The sequence below is a fragment of the Tinamus guttatus genome, unplaced genomic scaffold (assembly GCF_059628265.1).
Source record: "Tinamus guttatus ecotype Peru unplaced genomic scaffold, ASM5962826v1 Tinamus_guttatus_pri_ptg000172l, whole genome shotgun sequence".
Classification (NCBI taxonomy): domain Eukaryota; kingdom Metazoa; phylum Chordata; class Aves; order Tinamiformes; family Tinamidae; genus Tinamus; species Tinamus guttatus.
In genome coordinates, this window is record NW_028288706.1 from 4,234,998 (window position 1) to 4,254,844 (window position 19,847).

The 19,847-nt window shown below is 67.3% G+C and overlaps 2 protein-coding genes across 2 annotated transcripts in view; one reads left to right on the forward strand and one right to left on the reverse strand.

Moving 5' to 3' along the window:
* Nucleotides 1-19,847, forward strand: part of LOC104574864 (coronin-7-like) — a 42,244-nt gene that overhangs the window by 12,533 nt on the left and 9,864 nt on the right. Inside the window, exons 8-9 of the mRNA XM_088523102.1 lie at nt 6,762-6,848; nt 7,146-7,228. Of these exons, the coding sequence (XP_088379228.1) occupies nt 6,762-6,848; nt 7,146-7,228 (170 nt within the window). The remainder of the gene's footprint in view (nt 1-6,761; nt 6,849-7,145; nt 7,229-19,847) is intronic.
* On the reverse strand, nt 13,300-15,362 carry VASN (vasorin). The gene has a single exon (XM_010222175.2). The coding sequence runs from the start codon at nt 15,352-15,354 to the stop codon at nt 13,339-13,341; it is 2,016 nt and encodes a 671-aa protein (XP_010220477.2). The 5' UTR covers nt 15,355-15,362; the 3' UTR covers nt 13,300-13,338.

Here is a 19,847-nt window from a genome sequence, read left to right on the forward strand (position 1 = left end):
GTGTGCCAGTGCCCCGGGGGCCTCCCCAGTGCGGGAGCTGAGCGGCTGGCAGGGTGCCCGGGCGGCACCTCCACCTGCCCTGCGCTCTGCCAGCCCCGCTCCTCGCACTTCCCACGCTGGCAGAGGCCGGGAGCGGCGAGGACAGTGTGCAGGGCCTCGGCAGCCTGCAGGGGGCTGGCGTCACACGTGTCCTCTACAAACAGGAGCCCGTAACCCCCTTGGGGCCCTGTCCTGCACGGCGGAGCTGAGGAGCAAGGGGCAAAACCACATATGCACCTCAAGCCAGACACACACTGCGTTGGGCCAGAGTGGGACCAAGGTGCACGGACCCAGTGCGAGGTCAGCATTTGCACAGCGGTGCTGGGCCAGGCCGCGGAGCCGGATGGGCCACGGGCCCCTGCCGCCTCGGCGTGCGCCCCGCCACCCCCGCGCTCACACGCTGCACGAGCGCCGTGCATCTGGCCGGCACCTGGCTCCCATTACGGCGCTGGGGGCAGGCGGCGCTGGTGACGGCTGCTGGGGAAGCCGGCAAGCGTGGCCAGCGTGGGACGGAGCGGTGCTCGCTCCGTTCTCACGAGAAACCTCCGCCGCCGGGGCTGCAGCGGGACGGGGGCGAGGGAAGAGCCCTGCGCGCCGGGATGGGGCCTGCCCGGCCTCACGTTCTCCATGGCTCCCCGTGGAGCCTGTGCCGGCGCGCAGGGCCAAGGGCGGTGGGCATAGGCGGCAGGGCCCAGCAACACCCGGGTGCTGCCCAGGGGTGCGAATGGAAGCGGCGCGCGGGGGCAGTGACCCCTCCGTGCCCGGCACCCTGGCACGGGGGGCGAGCGGGCGCCGCGCAGGCCGCGTTGCCATGGCGACGCGCCGGGCCACGGCAGGAATGCGCGGCCGCCGCTCCACTTCCCCCCGCGCCGGCCGCTCCACTTGCCCCGTGCCCTGCGTAGTGGCCGGCCCACATGCCCAGCGGCTGCGGTGCGGCCCCGCCGGGCACCTCCGTGTGTGCCCCGGTGCGGCCGCAGCCTGCAGGGAGCGTGTGCCGGGGCCTACGTGTCCTCCAGCCGCTGCCGGCGTCACCCCGTGCAGGGCTGACGGTGGGAGCGGGCGAGGGGAAGGCGCTGGGAGCCGTGCGGCCAGTCCCTGGGGACTGCCGCGTCCCTGCCGCGCAGCTGCTCTGTCTTCTCCGGCCGGATGCTGCAACAGCTTCTCCAGCAGCCTGCCCCGTGCAATGGCGGTGCCCAAGGGCTTGGGGCGCCCAAATGCAGCTCCTCCACCTCCACTGGGGAGCTGGACATGGCCATGGGCACGTTGTCACCTCAGCCCAGGGGCCAGGAGACCGTGCGGCAGGAAGGCACGTGAGGACGGCAAGAGGCTCTTGGCCGTCCTTCCCCCCGCCCCAATGCTCGGTATCCCACGCCGAGGTCACCCCGGGGGTACCTGACTCCCAGCCTCGGCAGCAGTTTCCTCCAGGCTGGGGGAAAGTCCACAGCATCCCACATTCCCAAGGAGACCGTGGGAAGCTTTGAAAAAGTTGGCCTAGCTCTGGGCTGCCTATTTATAGTAACGCACACTCCGATCTCTCATGCTTCTGTTCCCCAGCGTAGCTGCACGGGACTGTTTATATTTCCTCTTCTCTGCTTCCCCCTCATCCTTCCTTCTCAGGAATGCTGCTTGGTATTGCAGGGATGGGGAAGTAGAGGCGGATTCGGGACAGGCCCTTTGCTTCCTTCGCGGCTTCGCGAGGACCGTGGGCGTGCAGGGGGCACGATCTTGTCCTTCTCCCTGCCTGCACCCCGTCTGCCTTTCCTCCTGCCAGTGCGGTGGGGACAACTTTGGCTGGCTTGGCATCTGCTGGTGTGGAGAGGAGGGACGCGAGGGGCATGGGGAGTACGACTGGGTGCTCGGGTGCAGCCTGGCCGCCCTGCAGTCAGCAGTGCCAAGCTGTGCAGAACGCAGTGCTGGTCCCATGTCGGTGACAAGGGCACGGTGAGCGCGGTGCTCCTCGCCGGGCAGAGGTGCTGCAGGGCTCTCTAGGGCACTGATCGAGCCGGGGTCCTGAGGTGGAGGATGGCCAGTAATGCCCTCCCGCTATAGACCCCGGCCCTGTAGCTCGTGAGAAAAAAGCACCACGGGCCCCAACTGTTTTCGGTACAGGTGCTAGGAAGGACGGGGAAGGCCTCGTCTCATCTTGCTGCAGACAAAGCCGAGAACGGTGTCAAAATGGGTTGGAAGCCCTCAGCAGCATTCCTGCCTGCTGGAGAGCAGTGTGAGGACTCTGCTGAGGTGGGAATGTCCCCGCAGCCTTGGTGGCTGCCCCCATTGGGAGCCCACCCACCTCCCTGCTCTTGCGGAGCTGTGACTGTCCTCTGGGATTGGCCTCGCCAGGGGCACGGAGGAGCAGCTGGAGAGCAGGAGCTCCTCTCCTGAGCTCCGTGGCAGCAGGGTGGGATCCCTCCGGCACTGAGAGCTGAGCTGTGACAGGATGGATCTCCCTTATCTTCCTGCTCTTGGCCTCAGCCCCTGCCTTCACGTGTTTGTCCATGCTCTCCCCTGGCTCTGGGCCCCAACATAAGCACCCGTGGTCGCTTAAAACCATGAGCTAGGTGCAGATCTGCTCTCGTCCCCCCACTTTCCCCTCCTCGCTGGTGCAGGGAGGCTGCCCAGCTCCCCATGCCGCAGGGGACGCTCCGCTGGAGGGTGAGGTGGGAGAGGTGCTCTCCCAGCGCTGCCCCCCGCGGCGACACGCTTGCTGCACTGTCCTTCCTCTGCTGGGGTAGGGAAAGTGACACTTTGAAAGCAGTCTGGGTGCCCCCGGCACCATGGGGAAGTTTGCAACCTCTTTCCACATCAGGCCAGTGGATGTGACAGCAATCGTTTGTCGCGGGAGCTCAGTGAGGCCTGTGAGGAGAGGCAGCTTCTGCTAGCTGTTACAGTCAGAGGTCAGAGAGGCCTCATCATTGCTTGGTAGCTGGGCCTGTGTCCGTGTTTTCCTGTTTCAGAGGGGAACGGAGGAGGGTGCATTCTGCCCGCACAACTCAAGCTTTCCTGGAGCTCGCAGCGCTCCCGCCTCGCAGGCCGCCCCTCATCGAGCCCTGCCCTGGCCTTTCTCCACGGGCTTTCTGTAGCTCGCGCTCTCCCTGAGCTGTGGCCAGAAGCGGGGAGCGGGTGCGCAGTTTGCAGGGCTGCGGGCTGGCTGGGCGCGTCGGCTGGGCTGGCCTTCGCCAAGCCGCTCTGCTCTCCTGGCTACCTCTGGAATAACTTGTGTCTGGCGAGGCTGGGAGCTCACATTCTTCTGCTTGGAGGAGGGGTCGCAGGCACTGAGGATGCTCCGAGTTAACCCTCCCGGCGCCGTCGGGAGGAGGCTCTCCGAGAAGCCTTTTCTCCTGCCCAGGACTCTTCTATGGAGGAAGCAGTTGCTTTCCTTGTGTGCAGACACGCGTGCCCCCCGCACGCCCACGGCCCTCAGCCTTTCAGCATGTGGAGAGGGCTCTGCCCATGTCTCTGCCCCAGCAGCCTGGCCTGAGAGGTCCCTCAGGGCCTCTCCTGCCCCACCGGCCGCTGGCAAAGACGCGGCTCATCCCGGCTCTGTGCCTGGGGTCTCTGCAGATCCCGCCACTGCTGTTGCTTCCCCGCGGGGGTCTGACACCCGCCGTCTGCCAGCTGCCTGGGCACGGGCAAGGCTGAGCCGTGCAAGGGCAAGGCGCTGCCCCAGGCCCCCGCAGCCACGCTTGGAGCAGAGGGGAGGCTCCCTGGCAGCCCCTCGCGGCTCAGCAGGACTTTGGAACTTTCTCTGCTTCCTTTTTGCAGACCTCCAGGCCCCACCCAGGGAGCAGGACTGGGCCAGGGCAGGCAGCCAGCCGGGACCCCCGGCCTCCGCGAGCGGCCGAGCCAAGGTCGGCTCTGCCTCTCCTGGCGCTCGCGGCCACGGGAGCCACCCAGCTCTGCCCTGGGCCCCCTCATGTCTCCCCCTGCCCTCGTAGTGTGGCCCAAGGCAAATATCCCCCGTGAAGGCAGCGCTTGTCCTGGCGCAGGGAGCAGTTTTCGCTTTGTGTCGTGCTCTCCTAGGCAGCCGGCGGCGAAGCCAAGAAGCCGTCGCTCGCCGCCACCAGCTGTTACCAGCTCACACAGCCGCCCGTGGCTCCGCTGCCAACAGCTGCATCCGACACGCCGTTCCCATTCCCTGGCCGTGCCGGGCCCCTTCCCCGGCTGGTGCGTAATGGTTGGCTCCCCCACGGCCCCCAGCGGCCAGCAGCTCAGCTGGGGGCTCCCGAGCCAGCGCCTGGGGCTGGCATCTCCACAGGGGCTGGCGTGTCCCCCCAGGGAGGGCACAGTACCAGGAGGGAGCACAGGGAAATCCTCCCTGTGCGGTCTCGGAGGAGGGAGCCTGTGTTCCCCCCAGTCCAGGCTGCTTCAAACCAGCTGGGCTGGACCTGCACAATGGGCTGGAATAGGCAGGGCCCCCCGGCGCGGGAGCTGGGAGGCCTCCTGGGCTCCCCGTGCGCCCGCCCGGAGTCAGCGCTGGCGGCGGTTGCCACGTTGCCGTTGCTCGTGCCTCTCCTCCGAGCCTGCCGGGGAATGAGCAGCCTGAGGACGTGCAGGAGGGGCACCCGCGGCTGCTCCGCGGCTGCTCCGTGCCCTGGGGATGCAGGCAGGGGGCCAAGCACGTGGGTGCTTGCCTGGCACCCACGGACCCCACGGTGTCCCTCGGGGCACTGGCCAAGCCGCCAGGTTCCTCCGGACCGTGCCAGGCTGCTGGCTCGTTGTTCACCCGTCCTCATCCCTTACGAGCCCCAGCAGCACCTGCCCCCAGGGGGACAGCGGGGCAGGAGGGCGGCCCCCGCAGCATCCGCCCCACGCACCCACCTCCAGTACCCGCAGAGCTTGGCGCCCGAGTCGCCGCCGAAACCGGAGCGCCCCAGCCCCAGCCTCCCGCATATTTGCTGACATACGTACTGCTCGGCCCGCGATGGAACTAATGCAGAAAACATGTTTCCGCGCGGCGGCGGGGGCGAGCGCGCAGCCGGGAGGCGGCAGTGCTCCGGCGAGGGGCTGGCCCGGGCGTCCCGGCCCCGGCGAGGTCACCGCGCGGGTAGTGCTGGGCTGGCAGCGGGTGGCGGGGCAGCACCCCCAGCCCCCTGAGATGTGCTGCCCCTGAGACCCCGGCTCAGCCCACAGAGCCCTGTGTTGGGAGCCCAGCTTGGCGTGGAGGGGCAGCTCCCTGCCTGCCTTTCGGCCTCTCCTCCTCCTCGACAATGCCGAGCTCCGTGGGTGCCCTGGCCCTCTGCTTTGCCCTGACGGCATCCCAAGGCCCTGGGAGCAGGAAGGGGCCAGAGTGGTGCCATTCCGTGCGCCTCCTCCCTGCACCCAGACAGCAGCTCCCGCACGACATAGTGGGATGGAGCTGGCAGGAATCAGGGATATGGTCCCTGCTACCAGGCCTGTCTCGGCTTGGCAGCGAAGCTGTGAGCCGAGAGGCAGCCTGTGCTTGCTAGGAGTCATTCCCTGTGCCAGCTTGCCAGGTGCAGGGAAGGCCCCCCAGGCCATATCCCACCTGCCACCTTTGGGAATGCCGGCCTTGGGCAGTGCTGCCTCTTCCTAACAGGCCCCGCTGCCTTGCGTGGTGCTGGGCTGCCAGCGGGGCCCACGGGCCGGCGCCAGGGGAACGGGAGCTCAGCACCACACACCTGCTCCCGCCCTGGCTGGTCTGGCCCATCGGGAGCACGGGCACCCTGATCCCTCCCCGACATGGCCAGGGGCCGGTCTTGTCCTCCTGGGAGAGGGCAACATCTTGCCCGTGCCAGGCACTGGGGAGCGCCGAGGAGCCTGCTGGAAGGAGCTGGCCTGCTGGGCAGCGCGGGGACCTCCGTGCCCCCTGTCCCAGGAAGCCCGGGCAGGTTGCAGGAGGAGAGCGGCCGCAGGCAGTGGCTGCGGAGCGGTGCTGGAATCGCCGCGCTCGGCTCAGCGCTGGCAGAGATCCTCGCTTTTTCCATGACAGCCTTTAAATCGTGAGCAGTTTGGCTGTTTTATGGGAGCTCCATTAAAAAAAAAAATGCAAGGGGGCTCCAAGCCTCCCGTGCGCGGTGGGGCCAGCGCTGGCTGCGCGTCCCGCTGGGGCCCCGCCAACCACAGGACCCATCTGGGGGCCACATGGGAGCCAGCAGCAGGCGCAGCCGGGCGGGCAGAAACCCTTCCCCTGCCGTCCCTGGTGAAGCGGCGCCGGGGGCCATGCGCTGGGATGGGGCTCGGGATGTGGCTGGAGGGTCACAGAGTGCGCGAGGAAGAGTGGGGCTGGCGGTGGTGAGGAAGGGGTTGACCCTTGGCATCTTGGTAGCCTCTTGCAACTGGGATTTGGCAAGGATGGTGAACGCTGGGATGCGCCCAGGGAAGTAAGTTCCTCTGCTGCTTCCTTGGCCCTGTCTTCTCGTGCCCGCCAGCATGAGCGGCTACGCCCAGCTCCAAGCCCTGTGCCGGCACCGGGTAGCACCTTGGGCCAGAGCCTTTGTGCGCCCCGTCCTGCTTGCCCTGCCATTGCTGCGAGCCGGCACTGAGCACGCAGCCAAGGGCTGTCACCGCTTGCAGCACCCTGAAACCGCTGGCACAATGGGCACCTCGCGGCGAGCCCGGCTGCAAGGCACCCACGCGGCAGCGCCCGTCTCTGCCCGTGCTGCACCGGGGCTGCTCATGGCCACCCCTTAGTCACGCCAAAGGCACGTGCACCCCCAGCGCGCCCTGCACACACTGAGTGTGCTCCCATGTGTGCCTTGCAGAGTGCCCAGGGACACGAGAACAGCAAGGACTCTCGGCTGCTTTGGATGGGGGCCAGCGACTACCTCATCTCCGTTGGCTGCAACCAGGTACAGTCCTCTCTGGGAAGGTCCTTGGTATCACTCCGCATGTGTCCTCCATGCCAGCCTGCTCCTGCTTGAGTAAATACAAAGCCAATTGCTTCTGGAGCGGCCTGCGTGGCCCCTGGGAAAGCAGGTGGCTCTGGAGGCCTCAGGTCCAGGCTCTGTACCCTGTGGGTGGCACACCAGGGCTGACTGGATGGCACGGCACCCACTGGGGGAAGGTGGCCTGCCACTGCGTGAGGGGCACAGTGTCGGGTGGGCCTGGCACCCAGCGGTCATGAAGCCAAGTCTTTGCCCCCACAGATGCGGGAGCGCGAGGTGAAGCTGTGGGACACGCGGAAGTTCAGCAGCGCAACACACTCCGTGACACTGGACACCTCGCCCGGGTAGGGATGGGGACTTGCCAGGGAATGGGAGGGTGCTGGGGCACACGGCACAGCATGGGGTGCTTGGTCATTGCCGGGTAGGGGACGCGTCTGGCCACGGTGAGTGTGGTGGGAGAGGAGGATGCAGCGGGGGCTCCTGGTGTCGGCAGCGCCTGCCTCGAAAGCTGGGCGCTGGGTGGCCTTGTCCCCAGCAGCGCCAGGGTGGGAGGAGCTCACCGTGACACCGACAGAGGTGACAGCACTGGTGGCACTTGTTCCTGGCATCATTCAAGTGGGAAGGGTAGGAGGTGGCAGTACTGAGTGTGGTGTGGGCATGTCCCCAGCTGCGCCAGGGTGCAGGGACTCCGTGACTGGAGGTGACAGGGCTGCCCGGGGCCAGGGTAGCCTTGGGGGTGCCACATCCAGCCGAGGGTGGCGCAGCGCTGTGGGAAGCTGTCCCTTTCACGTGCACATGCTGTAGCTGCCCTTTGTGGTGACCATCATTAGTATCCAGAGTGAACACCTCCAAGGGAGGGCTGGGCACACAACAGGCTCCCAAAGGTTGTGTCAAGGAGATGCCCCGGCGGGGTCGCTGCCTTCCCCCACCCCGCGCGCCCGAGCCCTCTGCGCTGCCCCTGCCGCTGGCACCCAGTGAGTCCGCCCGACTCAGTTGGATCCAGACGTGCACGCCACTGCTCCCAGCCTCACTCGTGCTGCTGCTCCTGGCCCAACTCGCGGCGCTGCTCCCGGCCCCGTGCACGCCGCCTCCGAGTTATTTTGGCTGCCGGGTTTATCGGCCGCGAGGAATGCGGCTGGCTGGCTCCGCGTGCGCGCCACTTATCTGCGCGGCACGCTGGGCTCCGCGAGCTCGTGGTGCTGATAAGGCCAAGGGGCGGCCGGGCGCGAGCGGGGGCTGCGCCGGAGCCCCGCTCCCCCACGGAGGCACCCGCCGTGCGGGAGAGGGAGGTGCTGTTTTGAGAAAGCAGCGCGCTGGGGCCGCGCGCTCACGGCCGAAATTCCAGCCCACTCCCCAACTCTCGCGGCCCGTAAATCTCTCGGAGATGACACATCGCGGAGGGGGATTTTGGGCTCGCTCCCGGCAGATGTGATAAGCGAGAGCTGCATTTGCCTCCGCTGGAGCTGCCTGGTCCGGGGGCTGGTGGGTTGGGATGCTCGGGTGCCCCGGCTGCGGTGCGTGCCTGGAACGCCCACACTGGGCACCGCACTGCGTCCGAGAGGCAGCTGTGCTGCTGCTGGGCCAGGCCGAGCTGTGGGGACGGACACGAGCCGTGGTGGCATCTCTGTCCCTGCCTAACGCCCAGAGATGTTTCCGCTGGCCGCAGTCCACCAAAGCCCGCTGGGGGAACCGGGAGCAGGAGGCGTGGGTGGCCGCAGCCACTCGCCGGGCTGCCTTTGGGCGCCCGTCGCTCCCTTTGAATCGGGTTTTATCTTCCCTGCGGCCTCCCTTAATTAGATCAAGGAGCAGCAGGGCAGGAGCCAGGAAGTGGCCTCAATAGGTTATTGTTGCCCTAAATTGTAACCAGGACCCGAGGAGTTGGGTTACCGGGGCCGACTCGCGGGTCAGCGCCCAGACCCCGCTGTCGCGCGTCCGCCGCCGCGTGGCCAAGGCCGGGGCGTCCCCGCGCCGGGGCCCGCGGCTGGGAACAACGACTCCCTTGTTGTGCCGCAGCGCTGTGGTGGCCACCGCACCTTCCGCCCTGCCAACACCGGCCCCGCAAAGGAGGAGGGCCAGGCCGAGCTGCCCGCAGGGGAGCAGGGGCATCCTGTCCCCGCCAGCTCGGGGCTGGAGTCGACCATGTCGCAGGGCCTGGGCACCCGGCTCTGGGTGATGCTCGTGCCACGCTGCTGGGGCAAAGTCCACCCGGTGCCGGGATGGGATGAGCCTGTGGGGAGGGAGAAAGCCGGGCGAGGGTTTCGGGAGGGTTTTGGGAGGGATCTGGTGCTGAGCACTCGCTGTGGGTGAGGCAGGAGGCTGCGGAGCATGGGCTCTTCTGGGAGGTGCACACGGGTGCGGAGCTGGCGCGGCGCCTCGCCATCATGGCATGGGCAATTCGCGTGCCTCTCGCTGCAGCAATCCGCGTGCGTCCTGGTGCAGAGCGAAAACCCGCGGGCAGAGATGAAAGAATTGGCCACGGCCACATTGATAATGTCGAGTGGGAGTGTTGAATCAGTTAGCTGCAGCTCTTCAAAGAAGGAATAGGCAGAAAGCTGCCGAGTTATGCTGGGGAGGCACTGGGTGGCCCTGGGGATCCTGGACAAGCCTGGCTGGATCAGGGACCTCCCGCGCCAGGTGCCCCGCGTGGGAGTTTAACCCCTTCCAGGCCAGCAGCAGCAGGGACAGCGCCCGCGCAGGGCGCAGAGCAGCTCCAGGCACGGCCTGGGATGGATCATGCCGTGCTCTGCCCGCGCCGCGTTGGCGCTGCCTGGCTTTGTGCCAGCAAGTTGGGGGATGCCCGGCCGCACACGTGGAGATGAGCGTGTCCTGCTGGGTGCCACTACCGCACGTCCTAGCGTGGCACCCAGGCACCCGCTCAGGCCACCGCGCCGACATCCATGAGCATGAGGCGGCCTCTCCAAAGGGTTAATGCAGCGCAGCATCGCTGCCTGGGTAATTACACCGGGTAAAAATAGCGCCTCGCGAGAGGCCGGCTCGCGGCGGGCAGCCGCCTCGCGGCCTAATTGCCCAAATGGCTCCCAGATGGGCCTCACCACCGGCCCAGGCCGCCCCCTCGAGTGACCAGCGCTCCCAAACCTCCGGCCTCGTCAGCTTTCCAGGAAGCTGCCGAGATGTCGGCTTTCCCGCGAGCCCTTCCCGGCAGCGGGCGGCGCGCGGCCCCGGCGGGCAGGACGCCCGGCGCGAGGGGCAGCTTGGCCCCACGCGGGCCGCCGCGTCCCTCCCCGAGCCCCTCGCCCTGCCCGCGGCTTCCGCCCGCGGCTCCTGCTCGCCAGCCCGGCTGCATTTAATAGCAAGCAGGGTTTTTTTGTTGTTTTCTTGGTCCCGTTTCAGGGGTTTTGCAATCCTTTGCCTACGCTGATTCAGCTCACAAGAATTAGCAGCAGCGGCCGCACTGATCTGCTGCTGGCATGCCGCGGCGCAGGGGGCTCCCGGCCTCCATTTTGGGGGTCCGTGTGGGTCGTGCCTGGTGCCAGCAGAGCCTGTGAGTTGCTGGTCACGTTGCTGCCACTGCCAGCTGCCCCCGCGGCGCATCCGCAGTGATGCCGGGATGCGCTGGGTGCCAGTGTCGGTGCCTCGTGCGGCCCCGTCCGTCCGTCCCCGCGAGAGGCTGTGGCGGGGCCGTGCGTAGGCGCCGCTCGCCGCCCGCCGGCGCGGGGCTCGAGCTCGGCGGCGGCATTTTCATCCCTCCTCCTCGCCTGGCTGGAAAATATACAGAGCGCGCAGGGAAAATATTTACACAGCAGCAATTTGGGGAGGAATTTGGGAAGGCTAATTTAAAAAAGCTGCGGGCAGAGCACCACAAAGGGCCCTTTGAGCGGTCGAGCATGGCCCTCGCGCCTGCCTGCCGGGCCGGGCCGCCCGTGCCAGCGAGGATCCCCCGCGGCCCCGCACCGGCCCTAATGGGAGCCAGCCCTACCGGAAAACCACGTGGGAGCGCCCGCGCCGCACGGCCCGGCCCTAATTGCATCCAGAGCGGGACCTGCTCCGCGCTCCCGACGTCGCTCAGCACCCGGCGTTGGGCCCTGAGGTGCTCTGTGCCCTCGGCAAGTCCGTCAGCCCTTGCTGTCCCTGTGGAGGTGGATAGAAACATTTTGGGGACAAGCACACAGGGCCGAGGGCGGCTGCAGCGCTGGGGCCACGTCCTGCCCGTCAACGTGGCGCAGGGGCCGCTCACCTGAGCGCTCGGGCGGCCACGGCTGCTGCCCCGGCCCCGCTGCGAGGCCGCGCGCCGCTCCCTCCCGGAGCGGCCGGCTCAGGTTGCAGGCGCCGCTGTAACCCTTTCGGCAGCCGGGAGCCGCCGCGCGCCCCGGCGCGGAAGGGGCCGCGTTGGCTTGGGGAAAGGGGGCAGCCGCTGCACCCGGTTTGCTCATTTTCTCCAAATAAAACATCCCTCCGTGGGCAGGGACCCAACCTGGAAAATTCCAGCCTGAATGATAAAGGATTGGAAAACGATTAAAACCAGAGGCCAGCGCAGGCTTGGCGGTGAAGCTGCTGCGCGGCGCTCCGAGCCCCCCGCCGGCGCGCGCACGCGAGCGGCTGCTCCCGCCCGGTGAGCAGGGCCCGCGCGGGGGCCGGGCGAGAGAACCCGGGGCCCCGCTGTGGGGAGGTGTGAGGGGGCCCCAGTGTGGGGTGGCTCCTGGACGGTGTCACCTCCGCGTGCCACGGCCGTGGGGGCAGAGCCAGGACTGCCGTGTGGCAGCGCCCGACAAAGCTGCCCCTGCTCGGGGTCCCCTCACACCCGCTGTGGGCCCGACCCCCAACAGGGCACGAGGCACCCTGGGCTGTGGGTGGCCCCGGCAGGCAGCGGGCGAGCGGCAAGGGGTGGCATGGGGGGCAGACAGGGGGCAGCTGTGTCAGTAGTGTTGGGATTTGGGGACGGAAGCACCGGAGCGAGCGAAGTGCAGGGTCTCGTACCCAGCTACATATCCAGCTAGGCTGCAGCGCCCACAAAGTGTTGCCTGGTGCTGCGAGCAGGAGTGCCCGCCGGGCAGCCCTCGTGCGGCCGTGCCGCGCGCCCGGGCGGGAAGGGCTGCGGGCCTGCAGCAGCATTCCACCCAGCAGCACGGGCCTAGCGTGGTGGCACGTCCCCAGGGGCACGCAGGTGACGTCAGGGGGTCACGGGGTTGGGCCGGGTTGTTTGTCTCGCCTGCCCCCGGAGACATCTGGCAGCGGCGATGGGGATGAAGTAACGCGGCGTGATGGGCAGGGCCTGGCTGGATTTGAAGCTCGTGGCCTCTGTTTTTGTAACACCTCTTTAACACGCGCCGTCGGGGGGAGCTCCGCGGGGGGGAGCTCAGGGTCTGGAACTGGGATTACCCCCCTCCGTGCCCTGACGCATCCCAGAGCCCCTCCAACAACAGGAAGATGTGGCCGTGTGGCCCCATCTGCCACAGGCCCCCGCCTCAGGCCAGCGCCCAGCGGGACACGCGGCCGAGCAGCCCCGTCGCAGGCTGCCCCGTGCCAGGAGCCTTCCTGCAGTGACGGCGTTCACGGCAGGCAGGGCCCGTCTGCCCCAGCCTGGCAGGGCCACAGCCACGGCCCCATGCGGGGAGGGAGCGCAGGGAGCGTGGCCAGCGGCACCGGGCCCAGCAGGCGCCGAGAGCCCCGGCCACATCTGGCGTGGAAGCGAGGAGTGATTGCGATTGCAGAAATGGAAACCGCACCTTGGCTGCTCACCCAGCGCACAGAGGAGCCGCGGGGAGGGCTCGAACACAGCCCTTGATGATTGCAAACACTGTGCAGAAGGTTGAGTTATTATTAATTTTATTTTTTTTACAAAAAGACACTCTTCTGTCTGCCTTACAAAATAGATGTATGCAAACCTGTACTAGAAAAGAGCTTTCCCAGAAGAAATGGGAAATAACTATGTATAAATATTCTCTCTGAGTTCTTAAAGCTTCGATTGCTGGTCGGCCTTTCGGCACCTCCTTCGATGCAGGGCACGGAGAGGCCGAGGGTCCCAGCACCTCGGTCTCCCGCGGGGGATGGGGGTTTTTCCTTATTGCTGCTCACGTCGACTTCCCAGGGAGTCCAGAGTCACAGGCCACACTTAGCTGAGGGACCCTTTGTTACCAGCACATTGATGCCCCTCAACTAAGTCACGGACAACTTTCCTTTTAGCGATAGCTAAAAAGAAAGCCAACCCAAACCCCAAATTAAAAAAACAACCTTCTCTTTCACTAACCACGTTCCACGTAGACTCACAGAAATCAAGACACTTAGTCATATGCTGAGCGGTAGAATTAGTGTCTACTCCCTAAGTGTGTAAGCCTCTCAGAAATTGCACGTTACGGGTTTTGGGTTTCCGTCTTAGCTTAGTTAACTCCTCAGTGTTCCTCGTCCCGGAAGGGACGCGGCCATGGCACTGCTCCCGGAGCATCGCCCGCATCTCAGCCCGGGGCTCTCCTCGCCTGGCAGCCTGCCCCCTCTTGCGTTAGAAGTAGGATGGCTTTAGTGCTGTGCTGTTGTTGTTGCTGGGGTAGTGGGACTGCATGAGTGGCACCTCACACTCCAAGGGGTTCGAAAGCACCGCGTTCTCTGGCACCTTGTGGCTGTGGTTGCTCAGATCCCCATTTTCCAGGCAGGCTTTCACCCCTTCCAGCTCTAGCGGGCTGGAGTCCACCCCAGCGCTGGTGCTCGTCTTTGCCTGGCGGTGCCGGCGGTAGTAGGTGACTGCGGTGACCACCACCACGAGCAGCAGCACGGCGGCCAGCGCGGGGACGATCATGAGCGTGAGGTTACTGTCCTTGCTCTGGGTGACAGGCGAGTGCTGCTGGTGGGTCACGTGCAAGGTCTGCACCTCAACGCAGAACTCCTCCTTGGAGACCTCCCGCAGCGGCCCAATGCACACGCGGTAGGTGGAGTTGGGCTTCAGGGCCCTCACGGTGTATTCGGAGAGCGAGGCCGGCAAACGGAGCATCACAGGCCGCTTGTCTGGCCCGGAGAGGTTGCGGTAGCTCAGCCGGATGCCCTTCAGCTGCGCTTTGGACTGGACGTAGTTCTGGAAATCCACTTTCAAGGACGTGCTGCTGACCTGCTTGATGCTGATCTGCCCGCTCGGGGTGGGGGCCTGCGTGGCTGGCAGCGCCGTTGTCCTCCTCACCGGCGACTCGCAGTAGGCCCCAGCAAATCCCTGCGGGCACAGGCACTCCAGGTGGTTTTGAGCATCCAGCTGGCAGGTGCCGCCATTCAAGCACGTGCGAGGGGGGCAGATCTGCGTTGGGAGGCTCGTGGCGCCCACCGGGGCACTGAACAGTGTCGCCGTGGAGCTGCCCCGTGGGGCCCTGGCCTCCGGCGTGGGAGCAGCGGTGCTGGGCCCCGGTGATGGGCGGCTGCTGGTGGGGAGCAGAGCGGGCGGCTGCAGGGTGCTCGTGCGCAGGGTGCTGGTCGTGGTGGTCGTGGTGGTAGTGGGGCAGCCAAAGTCTGCGTATTGCAGGTGGTGGAGGAGCTTGCCCGAGTTTTTGGGGGGGAAGTGGCACCGTGTCTCCTCGGGCCGCCGCAGGGCCACCCCGCTGGTGTTCACCCAGTGTACGAGCCAGCTCATCTGGCAGATGCAGTTGAAGGGGTTTCCTGCAGCTGTCATGGCCCGGAGCCTCGGGAAGAAGCTGGAGAAGTCCCGAGGGATGGTGTTGATGTTGAGGTTGCTGATATCCAGCTCCTGGAGGTTGTGGAGGTTGTGGAAGTCCTCCGGCAGCAGTTGGGCGATCTGCGCGTTGCCAGCCAGGTTGAGCTTGGTGAGGCTCCCCAGGCGCCGCAGCACCGCGGGGACGCGCTCCAGCAGGTTGTCAGAGACGTCCAGCTCGTGGAGGTTGTTCTGGGTCTGGAAGAGCTCCTCATCCAGGCTGGTGAGGCCCAGGCCCGCGATCTTCAGAGACTCAATGTTAACTGCACGGAAGGCGCCAGGTGCAATAGCAGGGATCTTGTTCCAGCTGATGTCCAGCAACAGGAGGTTGGGCAGGTCGAGGGGAGGCACGACCCAGAGCTGGTTGTTCTGCAGTTTCAGCTCCAGGAGGTTCTCAAGGGTGTCAAAGGCAGCAGCGTGGATGTGCTGGATCCTGTTCCTCTGCAGGTAGAGACGCTCCAGCAGCCGCAGCCCGTGGAAGGTCTCGTTGGAGATCTCCTGCAGCTGGTTGGAGGACAGGTCCAAGTTGACGAGCTCCATTAGGGGCTGGAAGACATTTTTCTGAATGGTGGTGATCTTGTTCTGTGAGAGGTCCAAGAGCTGAAGGGCAGGCAGGCCCACGAAGCTGTCCTCACCAAGTGTGGTGATGCCATTCTCAAACACGTACAGGGACAGTGTGTTCTGGGGCAGCCCACTGGGCACCGTGTGGCCTCGCCTCGCCGCACACAGGATGGTCTTGGGGTCGTGGCACTGGCAGCCCGTGGGACACGCCTGAACGAGGTCCCCCAGGGTGAAGAGCAGCAGCGCCCTAAGCACCAGCCGGTTCATGGTGTCAGCTCTGCAGGAGAGAGAAACCCAGGTGTGGTTAGGTGCCGAGCTCTGCCGCAGGGACCGCGTCGGTGCTCCTGCACATCCGAGGGCTCTGCGCATGCCAGGGTGCAGGTGTCCTCCACCTGGGACAAGGGCCATCCCTGTGCTGCCAGGGGACAGGGAGCCTCGGAGCTCCCTCCTGTGAGCCCCCCGCGGGCTCCACACCGGAGCCTGGCAGAGGGGCAGCCACGCCGGCTTGCAGGATCCAGGGTACACGGAGCAAGGAGGGCGCAGGGGGCAGTTCTGGCTCTGGGCCACAGAGCTTGGCCCAAGCAGCCTCCAGCCCAGGCTGGGAAGCGCTCGGGCTCTGGACAGGAGGGTGCCTGGAGAAAGCGGCAGAGAGACGGCGAGGTGCCCAAGGCTGAGGCAGCGAGGCTGCAGAGCTCCCCGGGCTCCCCTCCTGCGGGTGAGCGCCAGCACAGCTTCCCATGCAAAATATTTGGCTTTTCCCATGTTTCACAGGGGGCTGTGGTGATGCCCCTGCAGCTTGCAGGCAGCGCTGGGCGCAGGAGCCCCCGGCTCACACGGGGCAGGCTGGCCCCAGGCTGCCCATCACGCTCCAGCCTCACGCTTCACACGCAGGAGCGACCGGGCAGCTGCGTTGCCAGCCCCCTCGGCTCAGCCCTGCGTCCCGGGGCTGCCCGTCCCGGCTGCCATGAAACCCGTGTGCCCCTACCTTGTCCCTGGCGGGCACGGAGGCCCCACGCTGGCGGCGCCGGCTCCTCTCGGCGGGGTGCAAATCAAACATGTGGGATGCGCCGCCTTGATCCAAGCAGACGCGCCCGGCTCGGCCTCTGCGCCAGGGAAGGGGGTGGGAGCCGCCGGCCCGGCCCGGCCGGCGCCGCGCGAAGCCGTTAACCCTTTGCTCGTGCCGAGCGCCGTGGTGAGCGCCCCGACCACGCACCCTCAGCGTGTCCGCCTGTGCCCGGCCTCCCCTCCATGCCTGGGGAGCAGCATCCGGGCGCTGCCCCCCAGCATGGGCTTGCAGCTGTGTTTTGGGCTGGTTTTAGAAGTGAACAGTGATGCCAGCACCCCGACCATGCCAGCCAAGGACGGCGCTGCCTCTCTGCAAGTGCAGGTTGTGGCCCCACTGCCGGCATCCCCTGGGGCAGCGATCGCGGGTGCAATGTCCCCAGGCACCACCGCATTGTCCCTGCATCTGCCTGCGCAGGAAGGGAGCTCCGGGAGGGCGGCGGAGACTGAGAGCAAGTGTCAGCACCCACAGAGCTGCCAGGGCTGGGGCCGGGCACCGTGCCTGTGGCAGTGCCCGCCCGGCTCCTGCAGCAGTGCCGGGCACCGCAGCGCGGCCAGGCCAGCTCCAGACGCTGGGGACGCGGCTTCTGTCTGGAGATTTGGCAAAGCTGGCAACACACTGGTGTTACTGACACCAACGCGGAGACGGAAGAATGCTGCCCGCCTGGCCTGCCCACGGGCTGGAGCCGCTCTGCGCAGTGCCCTGCACAGCACCTGCCCCTGGGGTGCCCGTGTGCTGACCCTCCGGGAGCTCATGCGGTGCCGCAGGCACAGCTCCCTGGTGCGCACGGTCCCAGCCCCACGGAGCTGGCAGGCGTCACCCCCTGCTGCTCCCAGCAGGGCTGGAGGGAGGGTGTCCTCTGGGGGAGCTCCTGTGTCAGGGCCAGACAGGGAGATGTCCCCTCCAATGCCCTTGCATTGCCTCCTGGCCTGATGTCCCCTCCGATGCCCTTGCGCTGCACACCAAGGCAGGGAGGGAGGGCGCCTGGCTGTGCTGCATGGGCTCGTTCTTCCTTCAACGCTGTCTTTCAGCCTGTTTAATGAGAGCCCTAATTAGCAGCGGGGAGGGGGCAGTGCTGCAGGCAGCCGCGCACACAGCCGGGGAAGGGACAGCCGAGCTCTGCAGGAGGAGGAGGGCAGGTTCTGAGCACAGCCTCACGCCAGGATGCACAGCAGGGACCCGGCCTGCAGGAGCCTCTGCCAGGGCAGCCCGGGCGCTGGCACCAGCAGCGGGAAGGGGACTCTCCTTCCACCCAAGCGCTGCTGCCAGCCGCGGTTGTGCCGGGACCCAGGGCCGCGCAGGGGGCCAGGCCTCAGTTCCCATCCGCAGCGCCAGGCTGAGGGTGTTTCACCTAGGGTGTGTGGGGGTCTCAGCACCCCCTGCTCGCCCCAGGCACAGCCGGGGCAGGAAGGGATGGGAGGACCCAGCCATGCTGCAGGCTGCGGAGCTGCCCCGCACCCGGGTGGGAGCCCCTTCCCCGCACCCCCGCTCCCGCCAGCCACTCGGAGCGTTAATGGCTGCAGGCAAACGGCCCCCGCGGCGCTGGGGCTCCCGGGTCGCGCAGCCGCACGTGCCGGCTGCCCTGGGCGCCCGCCGCGGGGCTGCGCCGGGGGCGGAGGCTGGGCCTAGCGCAGGGCCGGTTCCCCTGCAGCGCCAGGGCCCACGCTGCCACGGCTGTGCTTGGGGACAGCGTGTCCTGCGGGCTGGGCTGCCAGCCCCCACGGGCAACCTGCCCAGCTGCACCGCAACGCACTGGGCAGGGACAATCAGGACGGGGTTAACGCTGCGGCCAGCGCGCCTCCGCACCCATCCTGGGGGGCCTACGAGGGTGGGGTGGCCGAGAGCACTGGGCAGGGTCACCACAACCGTCTGAGTCACTTGGCCCGAGCGGCCCTGCCCCGCCGTGACCCGCGCGGCAGCCCCCTGCACGGCCCCGCTGTCCGTGCTCCTGGGGAGGAGGGCGGCCGTGCCGACACCGTGTCGCCACGCGCCTTTTGGGGGAGATGGGCCTGGGAGGCTCCGCTCGGCCTGGGTGCAGGCACCCGCCTAGGGAGTGGGACGTGCAAGGCAGCAGCGCTCGCAGGCAGCAGCGGTGGAAGCGCAGCCGGCCCCGCGCTGCTCGCCCATCTCAGCCAGCATCACCTGCTGCCTGTCCGCTACCCGTGGCCAAGGCGGTCGGTGCCCCCTGAGCACCAGCCAGGGCAGAGGGTGGCTGGGACAGAGGTATGGGGACACCATCCCTCGACCCCAGCGAGTGCCAAGCACTCAGCACATTCCTGCCAGGTCAGGGGCTTCAGATTTAGGATGTCTTTGAGCCCCCAGCAGAGCCCGCTGGGCAGGGGCTGCTGCAGGGAGAGGGGACAGCAGGGCAGAGTGCAGGGCCAGCCGGGGCAGCAGCAGGGCGCACAGGAGCCCTGGGCTGCGACTCGGTTTTGCAATGCCAGGGTCAGGTTTCGCTGACGTGTCCCATGCTGCAACCAGCTGCTGACTCCAAACCTCTCGTCCCTTTAATTATGCTGGCATTTCCTCCCCAGCTGCCAGGCTCCCCGCTCGCCCGGCCCCGGGCAGGTTCGGCTGGCCTGGCCGCGACCGCGGCCGTCCCCACCTTGCCACGAGCGCAGGGCAGGTCGCGCGGCGCAGCACTGCGCGCTCCGCCCTCGGCGCAGGAGCGCGGCTCGCCCCCCTCCGCCTCCTCCGCACCGCATTCCTGCGGCACGGAGCTCCCCGGAGCGCCCAGCCAGCGCCGCGCTCGACGTCTGCGTGTGCTTCAGGCCTTTGAGCCATGCAGGGGTTAACCTGGCTCAGCGGCGTTTCCCGGCTTCAACCTGGCTTGCAGTGCTTCCCGCTCCGAAACAAAGCGGGAGACGGGCAGGGAGCAGGGACCAGGGCAGCCCCAGCTCCTGCAGGGTACTGGGCCGTCACGCTCAGCGTACTCGGCCATGCTGCCTGCCGCGGCCTTGGCTGGCTCCCCGCGCCTGCACCGCGGATACTTGCCGAATTATTCATCTTTTCCAGCTGCGGGAGGATCTGGGCCCTGCTTCCCGCCACCTCACACGGCTCTTCCCTGCCAGCCTGCTGGGGTGGGAGCGCGAGCCCCCCTGGGCACTGCTACCTGCCTCCCGTTCAGCCGGTTGGCACGGGGAGCCGCCGCGGGTGCCCGCTGCTGGGCTGCGCTGCCTGCGCCGGGGAGCGCCGCAGCGCCCGCCAGCGAGCAGGGACACGGGGTCCTTCCCTCTGTGCCGGGCGCGTGTGCCAGAGGAGCAGGATGCCAGGCCAGACACCAGGCTGGTCGGCCCTGCTGCCCCCTCTTAGTCACATCTGGTGGTGGCGGCTAAGGGGGCAATAGGGACACTGCAACGTGCACCAGCTTCAGGCACAGCCCTGCAGCCCCCGGGCCACCCAGGCCCAAGCACCTACTGTCCTGCAGTGCGGGTTTGTGCCTGCTGCCCTTTGTGCCCTAGTGCCCCACCAGCGCTCATGGTGCTGACCCAGCTCGCTCCATGGGCGTCCAGCCCTGTCCCCAGCCGGGCACAGGTCCTTCAGACCCCCCAGATCTCTGCTCTCCTCAACTCCAGCTATTCCCATGTGCCACCCGTGCGGCACTGCCCTGTGCTGCGCTAGCGTCGCCGCGCTCCCTGTGCCCAGGGGAGCTGGCATGGCAGGGGTGTCCCAGGCAGGGGACACGTCCCACGGCAGG